Here is a 21,864-nt window from a genome sequence, read left to right as displayed (position 1 = left end):
TACCTTTCATTTTATGGGGTTTCCTTTTTGGCAATCAATAAAACTTGCTTTGAATCCTGTGCGTTTCTTGTCCTGGAGCTAGTGTTTTGATTCTGAGTAACTGGTTGCCCCACAGGGTTGAGCATGCCAATCATGGTGAGCCTCACATAGTATGAATAGCTTGCCTTTATGCTAGGCACCCTGTTAATTAAGTACGTTGCATGGATTAGCTCAAGTAATCTTCACTGCAGCCCCGTAAGTTTGGTACTGTTATTATCCCTATTTGATAGATGAAGAATCTGAGGTAGGGTCAGCCAGGTGCTAACTAGTAGAACAGGTTTACCACCATTAGTCTCAATCTTGAAAATCCTGGGGTGAGGGCATCTGGGTGTCTTAGTTAAGCATCCCACTTAGGCCCAGGTGGTGATCTCACCGTTCATGAGTTCAAGCACCTCCTTGGGCTCTGCACTGACAGCTCAGAGCCTAGAGCCTACTTCAGATTCTGTGTCTCCCACTCTTTCGCTCTCTGCCCCTCCCCCATTTGTGTGTTCATGCTCTCTCAAAAGTGAATAAACATTAAAATAATTTTTAATAATAAATAAAATTAAATTAATAAAATTTTAAAAAAGAAAATCCTGGGGTGAACTTGCAAACCTCTCACCAGGTTTCTGAAGGCACATCCTCTGGAGGCACTAGAAATAAATGGATAAGTTGAAAAAAGCAAGTTGCAAAATAATTCTGTTTTTTAAATGTAGTTTTAGGGGCACCTGGGTGGTTCAGTCAGATAAGCGTCTGACTTCAGCTCAGGTCACGATCTCACAGTTCATGGGTTTGAGCCCCACATTGGACTCTGTACTGACAGCTCAGAGCCTGGAGCCTGCTTCAGATTCTGTGTCTCCTTCTCTTTCTGTTCCTCCCTTGCTCGTTCTCTGTCTCTGTCTCTCAAAAATAAATAAACGTTAAAAAAATTTTTTTAATGTATGGTTTTAGAAGAATAGACCCATTGCAGTTTTTTAATCCAAAAATTATTTTTCTAAGTTTATTTATTTTGAGTGAGAGAGAGAGTGAGCAGCAAAGGGGCGGAGAGAGAGAGGGAGAGAGAATCCCAAGCAGGCCCCTCACTGTCATCACAGAGCCCGATGTGGGGCTCAAACCCATGAACTGCGAGATCATGACCCCAGCTAAAACCATGACTCAGACACTTAACCAGGTGAGCCATGCAGGCAACCCCCAAAATTATTTTTTAAACCCCTATCATGTACTTTAAAAATATTTTTAAAAATCGTCTTCTCTTTCTTAATCCCTTCCTCCAAATAAAAGTACACTGTTGGACACAGCCATATCCCCAGCAACTAGCTTAGTGCCTTGAGTGTAGTAGATTCTCAGTAACTATTTATTCTAGGAGAAACAATTCCTTTTACTGATTTTCTAAGGAATCCTTTTCTCCTGCTAAGTTTTGTTGCAGTTACGTCAAAATAATTTTATGTGATGGGAGAGCCAAGGGATATATATGGCAGCTATCCCAGGCTAATTTTTTTTTCCAGGCTACTAAGACTTTTAAAACTAAAAAATGTGGCTATGTCTTAGAATAAAAGGCAGAATTCACCTACATTTTGAATTTAAACATCAGATGTCACACTAATTTGAATCTTAAATCAAGGTCAGCTCTCATGTAAGCCTGCAGATCACTTACCCCATCCCCCATTAACAGCTTTATTAAGATATAATTCCATACCTTACGTGAAGATTCCCACCCATAAAATTCCCTGAATTGTTTGACCTTCACCACTATCTAATTTTAGAACATTTTCCTTACTCCAGAAGGAAACCCTAGACTCTCCAGTGGGTTCTCTTTGTTTTCTGTTTTTTTAAGGTAATCATACCACCTGAAAAATAAAATTTCCCCATTTTAAATTATAAAAAGTATTTTAAAATTTTAAATAGAGGTAAAAAATTCAGGGCTTCAGGAAAAAACCCACCCCTGTCCATTGCCACTCTGAGATAAGTAAGTTTTTGTGTATTGTTCCCGAAGTTTTCTCTGTGTGCACACAAAAATGCGTAAGTGTCTTTTTTCCCAATGGAGTCATACTAATCTTTTAAACCACTAAATCTATTTTAGGCATTTAAAAAAAATATTAGTACCTCATCAAAGCTGTTGCCCATTTTGCTTACAGTGGTATTCCTAGTGCATAACATGATGATTCCTGGTACATAGTATTCATTTAGTAAGTATTTATCGGCTGCATGTTATTCTAATATTTTGAAAAAGACCATAATTTATTGGACCAGCCCTTACTGATTTTAATTTTGCTATCACAGAAGATGTGATGAACTCTCTTTCATGGTCATGAGAATACATTTGTAGGACAAATTCCTTACAGTGGGATTTTGGAGTTAAAGAGTAGTATGTATTTATAATTTTAATATATACCATGGTCGAGAACAATATGTCATTCTTTGTGGGATCCTAGTATCTGAATCCCAGAACTGTGTTTACAGAACTCCCACCTTTGGCGATATAATCTGTTTCTAACTAAAGAAGCCGAAACTCCGGATACTCACATCACATTCCCAGACGACTTTGCACATAGGGCTTGGACATAGAACCTAGATACACTAGTCAGATGTACTTACTCCACTATATGGTTTTTTAAATAATTTTTTAAATGTTTATTTTTGAAAGAGAGAGCATGAACTGGGAGGGGCAGATAGAGAGGGAGACACAGAATCTGAAGGAGGCTCCAGGCTCTGAGCCGTCGGCACAGAGCCCAACATGGGTCTCAAACACACAAACTGAGATCGTGACCTAAGCTGAAGTCAGATGCTTACCAGACTGAGCCACCCAGGCACCCTGCACTATATGTTAACTAACTCGGATTTAAATTTTTAAAAATTTAAATTAAAAAAGTTTTTAAACACATATACATATTTTTTGATCATTCAGATGACAAAATATATATTTCTCACCTATGTGTAGTCTTTATCCATGGTTCTTTGCTCACAGCTCTCAAAACCCTTGGAACTCCTTAAGTGATGAGAAGTTAAAGGTATTCTTTGTTATGGTAGTGAGGTGACTTTTGGAAAACACCTAAATAAGGGAGCTGGTTACCAGTGAAGCCAGATGGTTGGAGGATTGGAATTTTCAGTCCCACCCCCAGGCCTCCAGAGAGTGGAGAGGGCCTAGAGATTGACTTCAATCACCAGTGACCAATGAGTCAATCAATTCTGACTATATAATGAAGCCTTTATGAAAACCCAAAGGACGTCTGGAGAGCTTCTGGGTTGGTGAACACGTAGAGGTGCTAGAACGGCGCCTGGGTGGCTCAGTCAGTTGGCATCTGGCTCTGGATTTCAGCTCGGGTCATGATCTCACCGTTGTGAGTTTAAGCCCCACAGCAGTCTCTGTGCTGGCTCGCTCTCTCTGTCTCTCTGTCTCAAAATAAATAAACTTTTAAAAAAGTGCTCGGAGAGTGGCACACCTGGAGAGGGTTTGGAAGTTTGTCTCACTGAGCCTGTTACCTATGGAATATGATTCTATCTCCAGGGAGATCATGTCAGAGTTGAGTTGACCTCTCAGACATGAGAGAATTGATTGTTGGTGTGGGGAAGTCTCCACAGAACACACTGGAATTGGATCCAGGAACCCTTTTCACCTCTTCACTTACCTTTTGCTTTCCCTTATAGTTTTTCATTTTTGTTTCTGTTTTTTTAATGTTATTCTTCAGCCTTTTCTGATTCAGATGAACTTTCGAATCATCTCCATTTCTTTCAAAAATACCGTTGGAATTTTGCTTGGTGTTTATTGAATTTATAGGTTAATTTGGGGGAGAACCAACATTTTTTAAACTTTAAATTTTTTGTTACAGAAGTTACATGAACAGTCTGGATAGACCTATATCTAATAAGGAAATTGAATCAATGATTAATAACCTTCTAAACCAGAAAGTACCAAGCCCAGTTGGGTTCACTGGCATATTCTACTAAACGTTTAAGGAAAAAATTATACCAATTCTCTATAGAAGATATGGAAGCAGAGAAGACACAGCCTAACTCTGTAAGGCCAGCATTACCCTAACACCCTAAAACCAGACAAAGACATTATAAGAAAAGAAAAACATTAATATCTCTCACTGAACATATGCAGAAAAACTCAAAGTATTAGGAAGCTGAAGCCAATAGTGTCTAAAAAGAATTATACACCATGATCAAGAGGAATATATCCTAAGTATGCAAGGCTGTTCATTCAAAAATCAATGTGGGGTGGGAAACATGGCAGCAGAGTAGGAGGACTTTAGGCTCACTTCATCCCACGAATACAACTAGATAACTATCAAATCATCTTAAATACCTCAGAAATTGACCTGGAGACTGGCATAACAAACTCACAACTAAAGGTAGAAAAAAGGCCACAATGAAGAAAATAGGAAGTGCAAAGATGTGGTTTGGGACAGAAACAGATAGTGGCTTCTATCTTGAGGAGGGAGCCATGGTCACGGAGAAGGGTGAAAGACAGACTAGCACACAGGGGAGCACACAGGGAAAACAAATCCCCGTAGCCAGCAATTAGATTGGAAAGTAAAAGAGGCCAATTTCATAAGTTCCTGCAACCAGTGGGGCTTAAAGCCTGGTGTTTCAAAGGTCAGTGGGCTTGGCTGGGATAGAACCCAGAAGGCATTGCTCTGCTGTTAGAAGGCAGGCAAACAACACACAGATATACAGTATGGAAACAGTGATCCCAGACTGTCTGGGTCACACAGTGTGGAGGTTATTCGCTCATCTCAGAGCATATCCCAGAGAGTGTCAGTGGAGATACTCTCCAGAAACAAAGGAACTGGCTGGTGCCATTTCCCTCCCCTGCCCCTCACATAAACACAGAGCTACATGTGGGATCCAGAACATCCATCAAATATGCTACCTAACTTGCTTACACCAAGCCCCACTCCCCATACTCTTTAGAACTGCCCCTCCTAGTCACACTTGCCTCATACCCTGCATGGTGGGCCCCTTTCCACAGAAAACTGTCCCAAACCCTGCTCACACCATGTCTCCTGACTTGGGAGTTTTGCAGAGCCTCAGTTCTGGTTACGGTGGCAACAGTCTCATTTCACAAACAGACCAGAACACACCTAGTTAAAACGCACCACATTCAGGCCAGGGACCAAACACTACCCACAAAAGGCAAAGAGAGTCTTTGCAAATGACTAGCCTGAAGGATAAAGTGGCCAGGACAAGACAGAGCACATGCAGTACACATTGGAGACCCTCTCAGAAGCAGCAGGCCCTGGGGAACAAGAGACACTAAACAGCAGAGCACTAGAGGACATCTTCTACGTAAGGCGGTTACTTTCAAGAGCAAGAGACATAGCTGACTTACCTAACACACAGAAACAGGCACAGAGACAAAATGAGACAACAAAAATTTATCCCAAATAAAAGAACAGGACAAGGCCATGGGCAGAGATCTAAGCGAAACAGATATAAGTAACATGCCTGGTAGAGAATTTAAAGTAGTGACCATAAGGATACTCAGTGGACTTGAGAAAAGAGAGGGAGATGTAAGCCTCTTGAAACAGATAAGGAATAGCATAGCAGAGATAAAGGACTCAATAAATGAAATGAGAAACACATTTGAAGAAAGGATTCTTCCAACAGGCTGGAATAAACAGAGGATGAATTATTGACCTAAAAAGCAGAGTAATGAAAAATAATCGGTCTGAACAAAAGAGAGAAAAAAGAATTATGCAAAATGAGAATAGACTTAGGGAACTCGATGACTTCATCAAGCATAATGATATTCGTATCATAGCAGTCCCAGAAGAAGAGAGAGAAACAAAAAATTTATTTGAAGAAATAGCTGAAAACTTCCCTAATCTGAGAAGGGAAATAGATAACCACATCCGGGAGGCACAGAGAACTTCCATCAGAATCAGCCAAATCAAATCCACACGAAGACATATTGCAATTAAATTGGCAAAATATAGTGATAAAGAAACAAATTTTAAAGCAAGACCAAAGATGACAGTAACCAAGAAGGGAAAACCCATAAGGCTAGCAGGGGATTTTGCAGCAGATCAGAAACATGTGGCTTGATAATATTCAAAGTGCTGAATGGGAGAAATGTGCAGCCAAGAATTCTCTATCCAGAAAGGCTATCATTCAGTATAGAAGGAGAGATAGTTTCCCAGACAAACAAAAACTAAGAGTTTATTATCAATAAACTAACCCTGCAAAATATTATTTTTTTTAATTTGTATTTAATTTATTTTTTTAAGTTTACATCCAAGTTAGTTATTTATAGTACAACAATGATTTCAGGAGTAGATTCCTTAATGCCCCTTACCCATTTAGCCCATCCCCCCTCCCACAACCCCTTTGGCAAACTGCTGTTCTCCATGTTTAAGAGTCTCATTTTTTGTTTACCTCCCTGTTTTTATATTATTTTTGCTTCCCTTCCCTTATGTTCATCTGTTTGTCTCTTAAAGTCCTCATCTGAGTGAAGTCATGTGATATTTGGCTTCCTCTGACTAATTTCACTTAGCATAATACCCTCTAGTTCCATGCACGTAGTTGCAAATAGTAAGATTTCATTCTTTTTGATTGCTGAGTAATACTCCATTGTATGTTATGTGTGTGTGTAGACACACACACACACACACACACACACACACACACACGTCTTCTTTATTCATTCATCCATTGATGGACATTTGGGCTCTTTCCATACTTTGGCTGCCGTTGATAGTGCTGCTATAAACTTAAGGGTGCATGTGCCCCTTCGACACAGCATACCGTATCCCAGTGGATTAATAACCAGTAGTGCATTTGCTGGGTCATAGGGTAGTTCTATTTTTAGTTTTTTGAGGAACCTCTATACTGTTTTCCAGAGTGGCTGCACCATTTTGCATTCCCACCAGCAGTGCCACCAGCAGTGGCTGCATCCTCACCAGTATCTGTTGCCTGAGTTGTTAATGTTAGACATTCTGACAGGTGTGAGGTGGTATCTCATGGTGGTTTTGATTTATATTTCCCTAATGAGTGATGTTGAGCATTTTTTTCATTTGTCAGTTGGCCATCTGATGTCTTATTTGGAGAAGTGTCTATTCGTGTCTTTTGCCCATTTCTTCACTGGATTATTTGTTTTTGGGGTGTTGAGGTTGAGAAGTTCTGTATAGATTTTGGATACTGACAAATATCTTCTCCCATTCTGTCAGTTGCCTTTTAGCTTTGCTGATTGTTTCCTTTGCTGTGCAGAAGCTTTTTATTTTGATGAGGTCCCAATAGTTCATTTTTGCTTTTGTTTCCCTTGCCTCTGGAGATGTGTTGAGTAAGAAGTTGCTGCGGCCAAAGTCAAAGCAGTTTGCCTGCTTTCTCCTTGAGGATTTTGATGGCTTCCTTTCTTACATTTAGGCCTTTCATCCATTTTGAGTTCATATTTTTGTGTATGGTGTAAGAAAGTGGTCCAGGTTCATCTCTCTGTATGTCGCTGTCCAGTTTTCCCAGCACCACTTGCTGAAGAGACTGTCCTTATTCCACTGGATATTCTTTCCTGCTTTGTCAAAGATTAGTTGGCCATACGTTTGTGGGTCCATTTCTGGATTCTCTATTCTGTTCCATTGATCTGAGTGTCTGTTCTTGTGCCAGTACCATACTGTCTTGATGATTACAGCTTTGTAGTATAGCTTGAAGTTTGGGAATGTGATGCCTCCTGCTTTAGTTTTCTTTTTCAAGATTGCTTTGGCAATTCAGGGTCTTTTTGGTTCCATACAAATTTTAGGATTATTTGTTCTAGTTCTGTGAAGAATGTTGGTGTTACTTTGATAGGGATTGCATTGAATATGTAGATTACTTTGGGTAGTATTGACGTTTTAACAATATTTGTTCTTCCTATCCAGGAGCACGGAATCTTTTTCCCTTTTTTTTGTGTCTTCTTCAATTTCTTTCATAAGCTTTCTATAGTTTTCAGTGTCTAGATTTTTCACCTCTTCAGTTAGATTTATTCCTAGGTATTTTATGGTTTTTTGTGCAATTGTACATGGGATCAATTCCTTGGTTTCTCTTTCTGCTGCTTCATTGTTGGTGTATAGGAATGAAACCGATTTCTGTACATTGATTTTGTATCCTGCCCCTTTCCTGAATTCATGAATCAGTTCTAGCAGTTTTTAGGTGGAATCTTTTGGGTTTTCCATATAGAGTGTCATGTCATCTGCAAAGAGTGAGAGTCTGACCTCCTCCTCAACGATTTGGATGCCTTTTATTGCTTTGTGTTGTCTGATTGCTGAGGCTAAGACTTACAATACTATGTTAAATAACAGTGGCAAGAGAGGACATCCCTGTCTTGTTCCTGACATTAGGGGGAACGCTCTCAGTTTTTCTCCATTGACAATAATATTAGCGTTGGGTCTTTCATATATGGCTTTTATGATCTCAAGGTATGCTCCTTCTATCCCTACTTTCTTGAGCGTTTTTATCAAAGGATGCTGTATTTTGTCAAATGCTTTCTCTGCATCTATTGAGAGGATCATGTGGTTCTTGTCCTTTCTTTTATTGATGTGATGAATCACGTTAATTGTTTTGTGGATATTGAACCAGCCCTGCATCCCAGGTATAAATCCCACTTGGTCATGGTGAATAATTTTTTTAATGTATTCTTGGATCTGGTTGGCTAATATCTTGTTGAGGATTTTTACATCCATGTTCATCAGGAAAATTGGTCTATAGTTCTCCTTTTTAGTGGGGTCTTTGTCTGGTTTTGGAATCAAGGTTATGCTGGCTTCATAGAGAGAGTTTGGAAGTTTTCCTTCCATTTCCATTGTTTGGAACAGCTTCAAGAGAATAGGTGTTAACTCTTCCTTAAATGTTTGGTAGAATTCCCCTGGAAAGCCATGTGGCCCTGGACTCTTGTTTTTTGGTAGACTTTTGAGTACTAATTTGATTTCCTTACTGGTTATGGGTCTGTTCCGATTTTCCATTTCTTCCTGTTTCAGTTTTGGTAGTGTATATGTTTCTAGGAATTTGTCCATTTCTTCCAGATTGCCCATTTTATTGGTGTATAATTGCTCATAATATTCTCTTATTATTGTTTTTATTTCTGCTGTATTGGTTGTGGGCTCTCCTCTTTCATTCTTGATTTTGTTTGAGTCCTTTCCTTTTTCTTTTTGATCAAACGGGCTAGTGGTTTATCAATTTTGTTAATTCTTTTAAAGAACCAGTTTCTGGTTTCATTGTTCTGTTCTACTAGGTTTTTTGTTTTTTGTTTTTTGTTTTTTTGCTTTTAATAGCATTGTTTTCTGCTCTAATCTTTATTATTTCCTGTCTTTTGCTGGTTTTGGGTTTTATTTGCTGTTCTTTCTCCAGCTCTTTAAGGTGTAAGGTTAGGTTGTGTATCTGAGACCTTTCTTCCTTCTTTAGGAAGGCCTGGATTGCTATAATCTTCCCTCTTACGACCATCTTTGCTGCATCCCAGAGGTTTTGGTCTTGGTGTTATCATTTTTGTTGGCTTCCATGTACATTATAATTTCCTTTTTAACTTCTTGGTTAGTCCATTCATTCTTTCTCAGGAGGATGTTCTTTAGTCTCCAAGTGTTTGCTGTCTTTCCAAATTTTTTCTTGTGGTCGATTTCGAGTTTCATAGTGTTGTGGTCTGAAAATATGCATGGTATGATCTCAGTCTTTTTGTACTGGTTGAAGGCTGATTTGTGTCCCAGTACATGGTCTATTCTGGAGAACGTTCCATGTGCACTGGAGAAGAATGTATATTCCACTGCTTTAGGATGAAATGTTCTGAGTATATCTGTTAAGTCCATCTGGTCCGGTGTCATTTAAAGGCATTGTTTCCTTGTTGATTTTCTGTTTAGATGATCTGTCCATTGTTGTAATTGGGGTGTTGAAGTCCCCTACTATTATGGTATTATTATCAATGAGATTCTTTATGTTTGTAATTAATTGATTTATAAATTTGGGTGCTGTCACATATGGAGCATAAATGTTTACAATTGCTAGGTCTTCTTGGTGTATAGACCCCTTAATTATGATATAATGCCCTTCTTCATCTCTTGTTACAGTCTTTAGTTTGAAGTCTAGATTGTCTGATATAAGTATGGCTACTCTGGCTTTATTTTGTCAACCATTAGCATGATAGATGGTTCTCCATCCTCTTATTTTCAATCTGAAGGTATCTTTAGGTCTGAAGTGGGTCTCTTGTAAACAGCATATTGACGGATCTTGTTTTCTTGTCCATTCTGTTACCCAGTGTCTTTTGATTGGAACATTTAGTCCATTGAAGTTTAGAGTGAGTACTGAAAGATATAAGTTTATTGCCATTATGTTTCTTATAGAGTTGGAGTTTCTGATGGTGTTCTCTGGTCCTTTCTAGTCTTTGTTGCTTTTGGTATTTTTTCCCCATCTTTTCTCAGAGAGTCCCCCTTAAAATTTCTTGCAGGGCTGTTTTAGTGGTCATGAACTCCTTTAATTTTTGTTTGGGAAACTTAATCTCCTTCTACTTTGAGTGACAGCCTTGCTGGATAAAGAATTCTTGGCTGCATATTTTTCCAATTCAGCACATTGAATATATCTTGCTACTCCTTTCTGGTCTGCCAAGTTTCTGTGGATACATCTGTTGCAAACCTGATCTGTCTTCCCTTGTAGGTTAAGGATTTTTTTTTCCCTTGCTGCTTTCATGATTCTTTCCTTGCCTGAGTATTTTGTGAATTTGACCATGACATGCCTTGCTGGTCGGTTTTTGTTGAATCTTATGGGAGTCCTCTGTGCTTCCTGGATTTTGGTGTCTGTGTCTTTCCCCAGGTTAGGAAAGTTTTCTGCTATGATTTGCTCACATAACTCTTACCCCTTTTTCTATCTCTTCATCTTCTGGGACCCCTATGATTCTGATGTTGTTCTTTTTTAATGAGTCACTGGTTGCTCTAGTTCTTAAATCGTGTTCTTTTGCCTTAGTCTCCCCTTTTTTTTTCTGCTTCATTATTCTCCATAAGTTTGTCCTCTACATTGCTGATTTGCTGTTTTGCCTCACCCATCCTTGCCACCGTGGCATCCATTCGAGATTGCAGCTCAGTTATAGCATTTTTTATTTCATCCTGACTAGTTTTTACTTCTTTTATCTCCGCAGAAAGGGATTCTAATCTATTTTCGACCCCAGCTAGTATTCTTATTATCATGATTCTAAATTCTGGTTCAGACATCTTGTATCTGTGTCGATTAAGTCCCTGGCTTTCGTTTCTTCCTGCTCTTTCTCTTGGGGTGAATTCCATTGTTTTGTCATTTTGAAGGGAGAAAAGGAATTGATAAGGTAATAAAAAAATTAAAATTAAAAAATTAAAAATAACACACACAAAAATCAAATAAATGATGCTAGATTCTAGGTGTGTTTTGGTCTGGTTATTGAAAGGAGCTTGATAGATTAGAGGAAAAAAAGTGGGAAAAAGGAAAACGTTTGAAAATTTGTGAAACTGAATACAATGAAATAGAATAAAATGAAATGATGGAAGTAAAATAGAATTTGAAAAACTTATCAAAAAAGTAAGATATATAGTAGAAAAAATAAAAATATTTTTAATAAGAATTGAAAATAAAAATAGATTTTTTTTCTGTATTCAAGAAAAAGAAGAAACGAAGAAGAAGAAGAAAAAAGAAAATTGAATAGATAGACCAGCAAACAGACTGAAATACGATTGAAATTACATCAGTTTCCTCTAGAAGTGAAACTGTGAAGCCCTTTATAGTCATAAACTAGGCAGGTGGAGAGATTTGTGGTGTACGTGAAGAGTGAGTTTGGCACAGTTGGCCAGGGCTTAGTGTAATGGTCCCATTCTCTACTAAATGGCACTGTGTAGCTTATTGGGGTGGATTGTTGTGGCACTTCTGGGTGGGTATGCACATGCACGAAGGGGTGAAAATGGCATCACCCAGCTACCCAGTCTCTAGTATTGGAACTCTGCTCTCCCCGACCAGCAATCATGCACCCATCCTTTCTCTCCAGTTTCCATCCACTCCCCTCTTTTACACTGTCTGTGACCATGCCGTCAGGTTGCCAGGAGGCACCTCCCTCCTGAGTTTTCTCTCAAAAGCAGCTGTGTTTCCCCACCCCTCACTTCTGAGGGACTGCAGCTTTGACCCTTTCTGACTGTCTGCAGCAGTGTCTCACCGAGCAATGCCTGGATGCCGGCCACATCCAGGAATGTTCGTGGGACCATGCTGCTGCCGATGCCCAGAGACTGTGGCTGGATGCCAGCCCACCCCAGAAAAAGTTCATGCAGTCATGTAACAGCAGTGTTTTAGGGGTTTTGGAAAATCACAACACACATCTGGCACCAGGCTTCACCCTTAATGACCTTGTTCCAGCACCAGCAGATGTGGTTGTTCTCTAGGGTCTGCCGGGACCAGGTGGCTGCACAGCGTCTACCAAATATCTTTCCTGCAGTGGAACCACTTCTCCCTGTGTGGCCTGAGAACTTCCCAGACCCCACTCTGTTTCTAGGGATTTACCCTTCCCGCCAGAGCACCACCAGGTATTGAGCTTCAGAGTTTCAGACTCTGTGCTCCCCCTGTTTATAGAGTCTTAATGGAATTTAAACCCTCTCCTTTCTCCTTTCTCCCTTTTTAGTTCAGTCCCTGTGGCTGTTTCCACTTTTCCACTTTCCCTCCAGCTGCTTTGGTGGGGGGGGGGGTGCTTTTCCTGAACTCTCCCCCTGTCCCCATCCTCTCTCTGTAAGTAAAAACACCTCCCTGCCCTCTGTGGCCTTTCTCTCACCTAGTTCACCTCTCCACACCGCATACCTACTGAGTTCTGTGGTTCAAGTTGTGCAGATTGTTATGTTAATCCTCAAGTCAGTTTTCTAGGTATGCAGGATGGTTTAGTATTGATCTGGCTGTATTTCATGAACGCAAGACACAAAAAAACTTCCATGCTGTTCGGCCATGTTGGCTACTCCCCTACACTGCAAAATATTAAAGGGGATTCTTTTAGTAGAAAGGAGTGACACTATAAAGATAATAAAAAAGCAGTAAATATGAACACTTCTGTAAAAACTCAATCAAGGAACTCACAAAATAAAAGGATATAAAATAGGAGACCATATACCTAAAATGTGGGGGAAGGAGAGGAGCAAAGGATAGGCTCAAACTTAAGCAGCCATCGAATTAACATAGACTGCTATATGCAGAAGAGGTTATGTAGAAACCTACTGGTAACCATATATCAAAAGCTAATGAATACGCAAAGAATAAACAGAAAGAAATCCAAGTATATCACTAAAGAAAATAAGCCATGAAAGAAAGACAAGAAAGGATCAGAGAAAATCTTTAGAAACAACCACAAAACAAATACTAAAATGCCAGTAATTACATATCTATCAATAATTACTTTGAATGGAAATGGGCTAAATGCTCCAATCAAAAGACATAAGGTAACAGGGGGGAAAAAAAAGACATGGGGTGACAGATTGGATAAAAAAAACAAGACCCATCTATGTACTGCCTACAAGAGGCTCCTTTTAGACCTAAAGACACCTGCACATTGAAAGTTAGGTGATGGAAAAACACCTATCATGCAAATGGATGTCAAAAGAAAACTGGGTTAGTAATACTTAGATCTGACAATATAGACTGTAAAACAAAGACTGTAACAAGAGACCAAAAAGGACACTATATAATAATAGGACAATCCAACAAGAAGATATAACAGTTGTAAATATCTGTGCACCCAACATAGGACCACCCAAACACATACAACAGTTAATAACAAACATAAAGGAACTAGTCAATAATATTACAATAATAGTAGGGGACTTTAGCACAACACTTACATCAATGGCAGATCATCTAATCAGAAAATCAACAGGGAAACAATGGCTTTGAATGACACACTGGAACAGATGGATTTAACAGATATATTCAGAGCATCCCATCCTAAAACAGCAGAATACACATTCTTTTCAAGTGCACATGGAACATGCTCCAGAATAGATCATATATTAGCCCACAAAACAAGCCTCAAATTCAAGATCGAAGTCATACCATGCATCTTTTCTTACCACAACACTATGAATCTAGAAGTCAACCACAAGAAAAATCGGGAAAGACCACAAATACATGAAGATTAAATAACCTGCTACTAAACAATGAATGGGTCAACCAGGAAATAAAGGAAGAAATAAACAAGTACATGGAAACAAAAGTGAAAACACAATGGTCCAATACCTTTGAGATGCAGCAGAAGTGGCTCTAAGAAGGAAATTTATAGCAATACAGACCTACATCAAGAAGCAAGAAAAATCTGAAATAAACAACCCAACCTTAACACCTACAGGAGCTAGAAAAAGAAGAACAAACAAAAGCCAAACAAGCAGAAGGAAGGAAATAATAAAGATTAGAGCAGAAATAAGTGGTATAGAAACCAAAACCAAACAAACAAACAGAACGGATCAGTGAAATCAGCTGGTTCTTTGAAAAAAAATGAAGAAAATTGATAAACCTCTAGCCAGACTTATAAAGAGAAATGACTCAAATTAAAATCACAAATGAGAGAGGAGAGATAACAACCAACACCACAGAAATACAATCACAAGAGAACATTATGAAAAACTATATGCCAACAAATTAGACAACCTAGAAGAAATAAATTCCTAGAAACATATAACCTACCAAAATTGAAGCAGGAAGAAATAGAAATTTTGAACAGACTTGTTTAACCAGCAAAGAAGTTGAATCAGTAATCAAAAATCTCCCAACAAACAAAAGTCCAGGACCAGATGGCTTTGCAGGCTAATTCTACCAAACATTTAAAGAAGAGTTAACACCTGCTCTTCTCAAACTATTCCAAAATATAGAAAAGAGGAAAACCCAAATTCATTCTATGAGGCCAGCATTACCCTGATACCAAAACCGGATAAAGACACCACTAAAAGAGCTACAGTTGAATATCCCTGATGAACGTAGATACAAAAATCCTCAACAAAATACTAGGAAACTGGATTCAACAATACATTAAAAATACCATTCACCACCATCAAGTGGGTTTAATTCCTGGGTTGCAAGGGTGGTTCAATATTTGCAAATCAATCAACATGATACATCACATCAGTAAGAGAAGGATAAGAACCATATTATCATTTCAGTAGACAGAGAAAAAGCATTTGACAATGTACAACATCCATTCCTGACAAAATCCTCAACAAGTAAGTTTAAAGGGAACATGCCTCAACATACTGCCATATATGAAAACCCACAGCTAACATCATCTTGACTGGGGAAAAACTTAGAGCTTTTCCCCTAAGGTAAGGAACAGAATAAGGATGTCCACTCTCCCCACTTATGTTCTTCATAGTACTGGAAGTCCTAGCCTCAGCAATCAGAGAGAGAGGAAAAGAGAAGAGAAAAAATGAAAGAAAAGGAGAGAGAGAGAGGAGAGGACAGAAGAGAGAAGAGAAAAATAAAGGAAAGAAAGAAAATAAATGCATCCAAATCAGTAAAATCTTTACTATTTGCAGATGACACAATACTATATATAGAAAACCCATAAAACTGCACGCAAAAACTATTAGAACTGATAAATTCAGTAAAGTCACAGGACACAAAATTAATGTACAGAAATATGTTGCATTTCTATAGACCAAAAATGAAGAAAGAGAAATTAAGAAAACCCCCATTTATGGGGTGCCTGGCTGGCTCGGTCGGGAGAGCGTGTGACTCTTGATCTTGGGGTCATGGATTCAAGTCCCATTTTGGGTATACAGCATACTTTAAAAAATATATATCCCGTTTACAACTGCACCAAGAATAATAAGATATCTAGGAATAAAAGTAACCAAAGAGGTGAAAGACCTGTACTCTAAAAACTATAAAACACTGGTGACAAAATTGAAGATAGCACAAAGAAATGGAAAGACATTCCATGCTCAGAGATTGGAAGAACAAATATTGTTAAAATATCTGTACTACCCAAAGCAATCTACACATTCAATGCAATCTGTATCAAAATACCAACAGCATTTTTTGACAGGACTGGGACAAACAATTCTAAAATTTGTATGGAACCACAAAAGACCCTGAATAGCCAAAGCAATCTTGAGAAAGAAAAGCAAAGCTGGGGCATCACAATTTCAGACTTCAAGTTATATTACAAAGCTGAAGTGTTCAGGTCTCACGTTTATGTCCTTAATCCATCTTGTGTTTATTTTTGTGTATAGTGTAAGAAAGTGGCCCAGTTTCTTTTGCATGTTGCTGTCCAGTTTTCCCAGCACGATTTGCTAAAGAGACTTTTTCCCATTGCATATTCTTTGCTGCTTTGTCAAATATTAGTTGACCATATAGGTGTGTGTTTATTTCTGGGTTTTCTGTTATGTTCTGTTGATCTATGTCTCTGTTGTGCCAGTGCCATATTGTTTTGGTGAAATATCAACTAAATAAATGGAGGAATATTGCACGTTTGTGGTTAGAAAGACTCAATATTGTCAAGATGTCAGTTCTTATAAATTTGGTCAATAGATTCAACACAATCCCAGTCAAAATCCTAGCAAGTTATTTTGTAGATATTAATAAGGTGATTGAAGTTTATAGGGAGAGGCAAAAGACTGCAAATAGCGAATCCAATATTGAAGGAGAAGAACAGAGGACTGCCACTACCTGACTTCAAGACTTACTACAAATTACAGTAGCCAAGACAGTGTAAAAAGAATAGACAAATAGGTCAGTGGAACAAAACTGAAAGCCCAGAAATATACCCACATTAATATAGTAAGCTGATTTTTGACAAAGGAGCAAAAGTAATTCAATGGAGCAAAGATAGTCTTTTCAACAAATGGTGCTGGAACAACCGGACATTCAGATGCAAAGAAAAGAATCTAGATAAACATCTTACACCCTCAGCAAAAATTAACTCAAAATAGATCATAGACCTAAAAGTAAAATGTGAGACTATAAAACTCCTAAAAGATAAAGTAGAAAAAACCTACATGACTTTGGGCAATGACTCTTTAGATACAACACTGAAGACACAATCCATGAAAGAAATAATTGCTAAGCTGAATTTCATCAAAATTAAAAACTGCTCTGCGAAAGACCACATCAAGAGAATGAGAAGACAGGCCACGGACTGGGAGAAGACGTATGCAAAAGACACATATGAGAAAAGACTGTTATCAAAAATATACAAAGAACTCTTAAAACTCAATAAGAAAATGAACAATCCAATTTAAAAATGGCAAAATATCTGGGGCACCTGGGTGGCTCAGTGGGTTAAGAAGCATCTGACTCTTGATTTCAGCTCGGGTCATGATCTCACAGTTTGTGAATTCTGACAGCATGGAGCCTGCTTGGGATTCTGTCTCCTTTCTCTGCCCCTCCCTTGCTTGCTCTCTATCTCCCTCTTTCAAAATAAATAAAAATAAGCTTCAAATAAAATAGCAAAACACCTAAACAGACACCTCACCCAAGAAAGTGTACAGATGGCAAGTAAGCATATGAAAAGATGTTCAACAACATATGTCATTAGGAAATTGCAAATTAAAACAAGGATGAGATATTACTACATTTGGATTTTAGAATAGCCAAAATCCAAAATACTGATTACACCAAATACTGGTGAAGATATATAGTAAAGGGAACTCTCATTAACTACTGCTGGGAATGCAAAATGGTACAGTTCAGTTTCTTACAAACATATTCTTACCATAAGATCCAGCAGTCGTGGTCCTTAGTATTTACCCAGATGAATTGAAACTTTATGTCCACACAAAAACCTGCACACATATATTTATAGCAGCTTTATTTATAATTACCAAAACTGGGAAGCAACTAAGATGTTCATCAGTAAGTGAATGGATAAGTAAACTGTGGTACACCCAGACACTGGAATATTATTCGTTGCTAAAAAGAAATGAGCTATCAAGTCTTGAAAAGACGTGGAGGAAACTTAAATGCATATTACTAAGGGAAAGAAGCCAATCTGAAAAGGTTACCTACTCTGTGATTCCAACAATATGACATTCTGGAGAAGTCAAAACTATGGAGATAGTAAAAAGTTAGATCAGTGGTTGCTGGAGGTTAGTGGGAAGGGAGAGAAATAGGAGGAACTAATATTAAGGGTTTTCCAGGCATGTCATTATACATTTGTCAAACCCCATAGAATGTACAACACCAAGAGTGAACCCTAATGTAAACCATGGACTTTGGGTAATGATAATGGGTCAATGTTGATTCATCAGTTGTAACCAATGTGCTGTGGTGGTATTGGATGCCGATAGTGAGGGAGATTGTATGTGGGGAGAGGAGTACATGGGAATGCTCTGAAGTTTTTCAATTTTGCTGTGAACCTAAAGCTGCTTTAAAAACTAAAGTTTTATTAATTTACATAAAAGTTACATGTACTGAGGTGCCTGGGTAGCTCAGTTGGTTGAGCATCTGACTTCAGCTCAGGCCATGATCTTGCAGTTCCTGAGTTCGAGCCACACAATGGGCTTGCTGCTGTCAGTGCAGAGTCCACTAAGCTCTGCACTGTCCCCCATTCTCTCTGCTCCTCCCCCGCTTGCACTCTCTCAAAAAATAAACATTTAAAAAAAAGTTATACGTACCAATCCAAGAAATTCAAATACTCTAAGGTAGTGTTAGTCCCCGGCTCATTATTTGCCAGTTTTTCTGGCTTTTGTCACGTTTTTAAAGTTGTTTGTTTTTAATCTCAGCCTTAGTAATTCAATTGAAGTGTAAATAACATTATAAGATATTTAAAGTATACATTGCGGTGATGTGATATACATATATATTGTGAAAGGCTTCCCTCCATTTGTTAATTAGCAACACTTTTGTTTTCTTAATCAAAATTTCACACATTATAATTAAACTTTAATGTCATTCTGTCACATTTTCTAAAAATCCTCAGCATTTTAAATGAACAGATTAACGTAGAAAGATTTGCTATCCTACAATGCTGCATCTTTCTACACGATAGTGGTAGAATAGTGTTTTCATGAATTTAGACATTTAGGATCCTTACTTAAATGGGCTTTTTTAAAGTTTTCTTCACGTGGGTCTTGAAATTTCCTGAGAAGTTTACTCCACAGACTTTTTAACTTTCTTTTTTTTTTTAAATATGTGTATAGGTGTGCATGAATGACTCATTCGGTAAGCGTCTGACTCTTGGTTTCAGCTCAGATCATGATCCCACGGTTTGTGAATTTAGGCCCCACGTTAGACTGTGCCCTGACAGTGCAGAACCTGTTTGGGATTCACTCTCTCTGCCTCTCTCTCTGTCTCTCTCCTTCCCTCCCTCCTTCCCCCCACTCTTTCTCTCAAAATAGATAAGTAAACTTAAAAAAATATATGTGTATATAGATATACATTGCACGCACACACACGGCGGCAGGGGAGGGAATGTATAAAGCAAACATATAGTAGAACAAATTAAGTTAAAGCCCATGCAGCCATATTGCCGGTGTTATAAAAGTTGTAGATATGTTTCTTTGTTCAACGTATATTCTACCTCCATGCCTTGCCACCCTCCTCCTCTCAACTACTTCCTAATTTTCATGATGCTCACTTGCTTTTCGCTATAGTTTTACTATATGTGTGTATCTAAATAATATAGTTTGCTTCTGCCTATTTTTGGACTTTATATGAACGGAATCTAAATGAAAACGCTATTTCTCTGTTCACATTATTTCTGATACCAAACGTGTGGGGAGTTTTTCCTTATAATAACTAATTCTCCAACTCTGGACATCACTGAGTGTCCCAATTCTGATACTACCTGGAATTAGTGCAGAACCCACAGGTTAAGGGCTCAGTCCCACATGACTGCCCCCCATACAGATGCCAGTCACAAGTAGTTGGGCCCCTAGTTACCCACCATTCTGTCCAACTTGGCTATAAATTGGGGGTTCCCATGACCCCCTTCCTAAGTTTTGATAATAACAGCTCACAGAACTCAGGGAAACACTTTACTTACTATTACCAGTTTATTATAAAGGATGCAAGTGAACAGCCAGATGAAGAGGTACATAGGGCAAGGTCCAGAAGGGTCCCCGAGTGCAGGAGCTTCTGACCCCCTGGAGTTTGAGGTACACCTCCCTACTGGTATGTGGATGTATTCACCAACCTGGAAGCTCTCCAAAGTGTTGCTTAGGATTTTTATGGAGGCTCCATGACATGAGTCTTGTTGACTAAAATCGTTAGCCATTGGTGATTAACTCAATCTCCAGCTCCTTTCCCCTCCCCAGAGACTGAGGAAGTAGGGCTGAAAATTCTAACCCTCTAAACGCCTGGTTGGTTCCTCTGACAACTAGCCCCAATCCTGAAGTTGTGTAGGGGTTTTCAGTCATTAGCAAACTCAGGTATGGTTGAAAGGGACTTATGAATAACAAAAGACAGTCCTCTTACCCTATCACTCAGCAAATTACAGGGGTTTACTGGAGTTCTGCCGGTAACCAGGGATAAGGACCAAGACAGTAGTCCCCTCCTTTCTTCAGTTTCACTTTCTGAGGTTTCAGTGACCCAGGGTCAGGTGCAGTTTCTAAGACAATGACCCCCTTCTGACATATCATTAGAAGGTCCATAGTAGCCTAACACTTCATCACAACGCCTACATCCACCATTCACCTCACTCATCTCATCACATAGGCATTTTATCATCTCACATCGTCACACAAAGGATGAGTATAGTACAAGAAGTTATTTTGAGACAAACCACAATCACATAACTTTTATTACAGTATATTGTGATAATTGTTTCCTCTTATTATGAGTTACGGTCATTAATCTTTTACTTTGCCTAATTTAAAAATTAAATTTTATCATAGGAATGTATGCATAGGAGAAAACATGTAGGGTTCAGTATCATCTGCGATTTTACACCTTCACTGAGGGTCTTGGAAAGTATCCCCTGTGGACAAGGGGGGACTACTGTATATCACAATATCACAGAATCATATTGTATGTTATTCTCTTTTGTTTTTCTTTTAGCTTCAATATTATGTTTATAAAATTAATCACTGTTGGGGTGCCTGGCTGGCTCAGTCAGTAGAGTGTGCAACTCTTGATCTCCGTGTTGTAAGTTCAACCCCCAAGTTGGGTGTAGAGATTACTTAAAAAAAATAGGGGCGCCTGGGTGGCTCAGTCGGTTGGGCGGCCGACTTCGGCTCAGGTCACGATCTCGCGGTCCGTGAGTTCGAGCCCCGCGTCGGGCTCTGGGCTGATGGCTCAGAGCCTGGAGCCTGCTTCCAATTCTGTGTCTCCCTCTCTCTCTGCCCGTCCCCCGTTCATGCTGTGTCTCTCTCTGTCTCAAAAATGAATAAAACGTTAAAAAAAATTTAAAAATAAATAAATAAATAAAAAATAAATAAAATCTTCCAAAACAGTTAATGTTATTGCATGTGCCTTTAATTAGTCATTTTCTTCTCCACATAGTATTCCCAAGTCAGTCACTGCCAAGTTCCTTCTAGTTTGTGGCTTGTCTTACAACTTTAAGGTACTTTTGATAAACAGTAAGTCCTAATTTTGATGTAGTCAAATATTCTTTTATGGTTTACCCTTTGTATCTTAAGAAATCCTTCCTTACACAAATATTATAAAGATGTTCTCTTGGTTTTTTTCCTAAAAAAATTTTAACTGGGTTTTTCATTTCTTTAATAAATCTGAAATTGATTTATGATTTTGGCATGAAGTTAAGATCTGATTTCATTTTTCTCTCTTAATGGATAGTGGTACCATTTAAAGTTCCATCCTTTTCCTCATAATCTTTTTTTTTTAAACACTTTTTATTTTAATTTTTTTTAACGTTTATTTATTTTGAGACAGAGAGAGACAGAGCATGAATGGGGGAGGGTCAGAGAGAGAGGGAGACACAGAATCAGAAGCAGGCTCCAGGCTCTGAGCCATCAGCCC

At 38.6% G+C, this 21,864-nt stretch overlaps 1 protein-coding gene across 3 annotated transcripts in view; it reads left to right on the top strand.

Annotated features, from left to right (window-relative positions):
- SIMC1 (SUMO interacting motifs containing 1) overlaps positions 1-21,864 on the top strand; it is a 79,642-nt gene that overhangs the window by 7,912 nt on the left and 49,866 nt on the right. The window contains exon 1 of one of the 3 annotated variants that reach the window (XM_053226281.1): positions 19,902-20,042. The exons of the other annotated variants lie outside the window; for them this stretch is intronic. Coding sequence (XP_053082256.1) covers positions 19,953-20,042 — 90 coding nt within the window. The 5' untranslated portion in view covers positions 19,902-19,952. Of the gene's footprint in view, positions 1-19,901; positions 20,043-21,864 lie in introns of those variants that run through there. 3 annotated transcript variants of the gene reach the window in all.

This window comes from Acinonyx jubatus, chromosome A1, assembly GCF_027475565.1.
Source record: "Acinonyx jubatus isolate Ajub_Pintada_27869175 chromosome A1, VMU_Ajub_asm_v1.0, whole genome shotgun sequence".
Classification (NCBI taxonomy): domain Eukaryota; kingdom Metazoa; phylum Chordata; class Mammalia; order Carnivora; family Felidae; genus Acinonyx; species Acinonyx jubatus.
The sequence above is the reverse complement of the archived record's forward strand: the minus strand, read 5'-3'. Positions and strand labels throughout refer to the sequence as shown.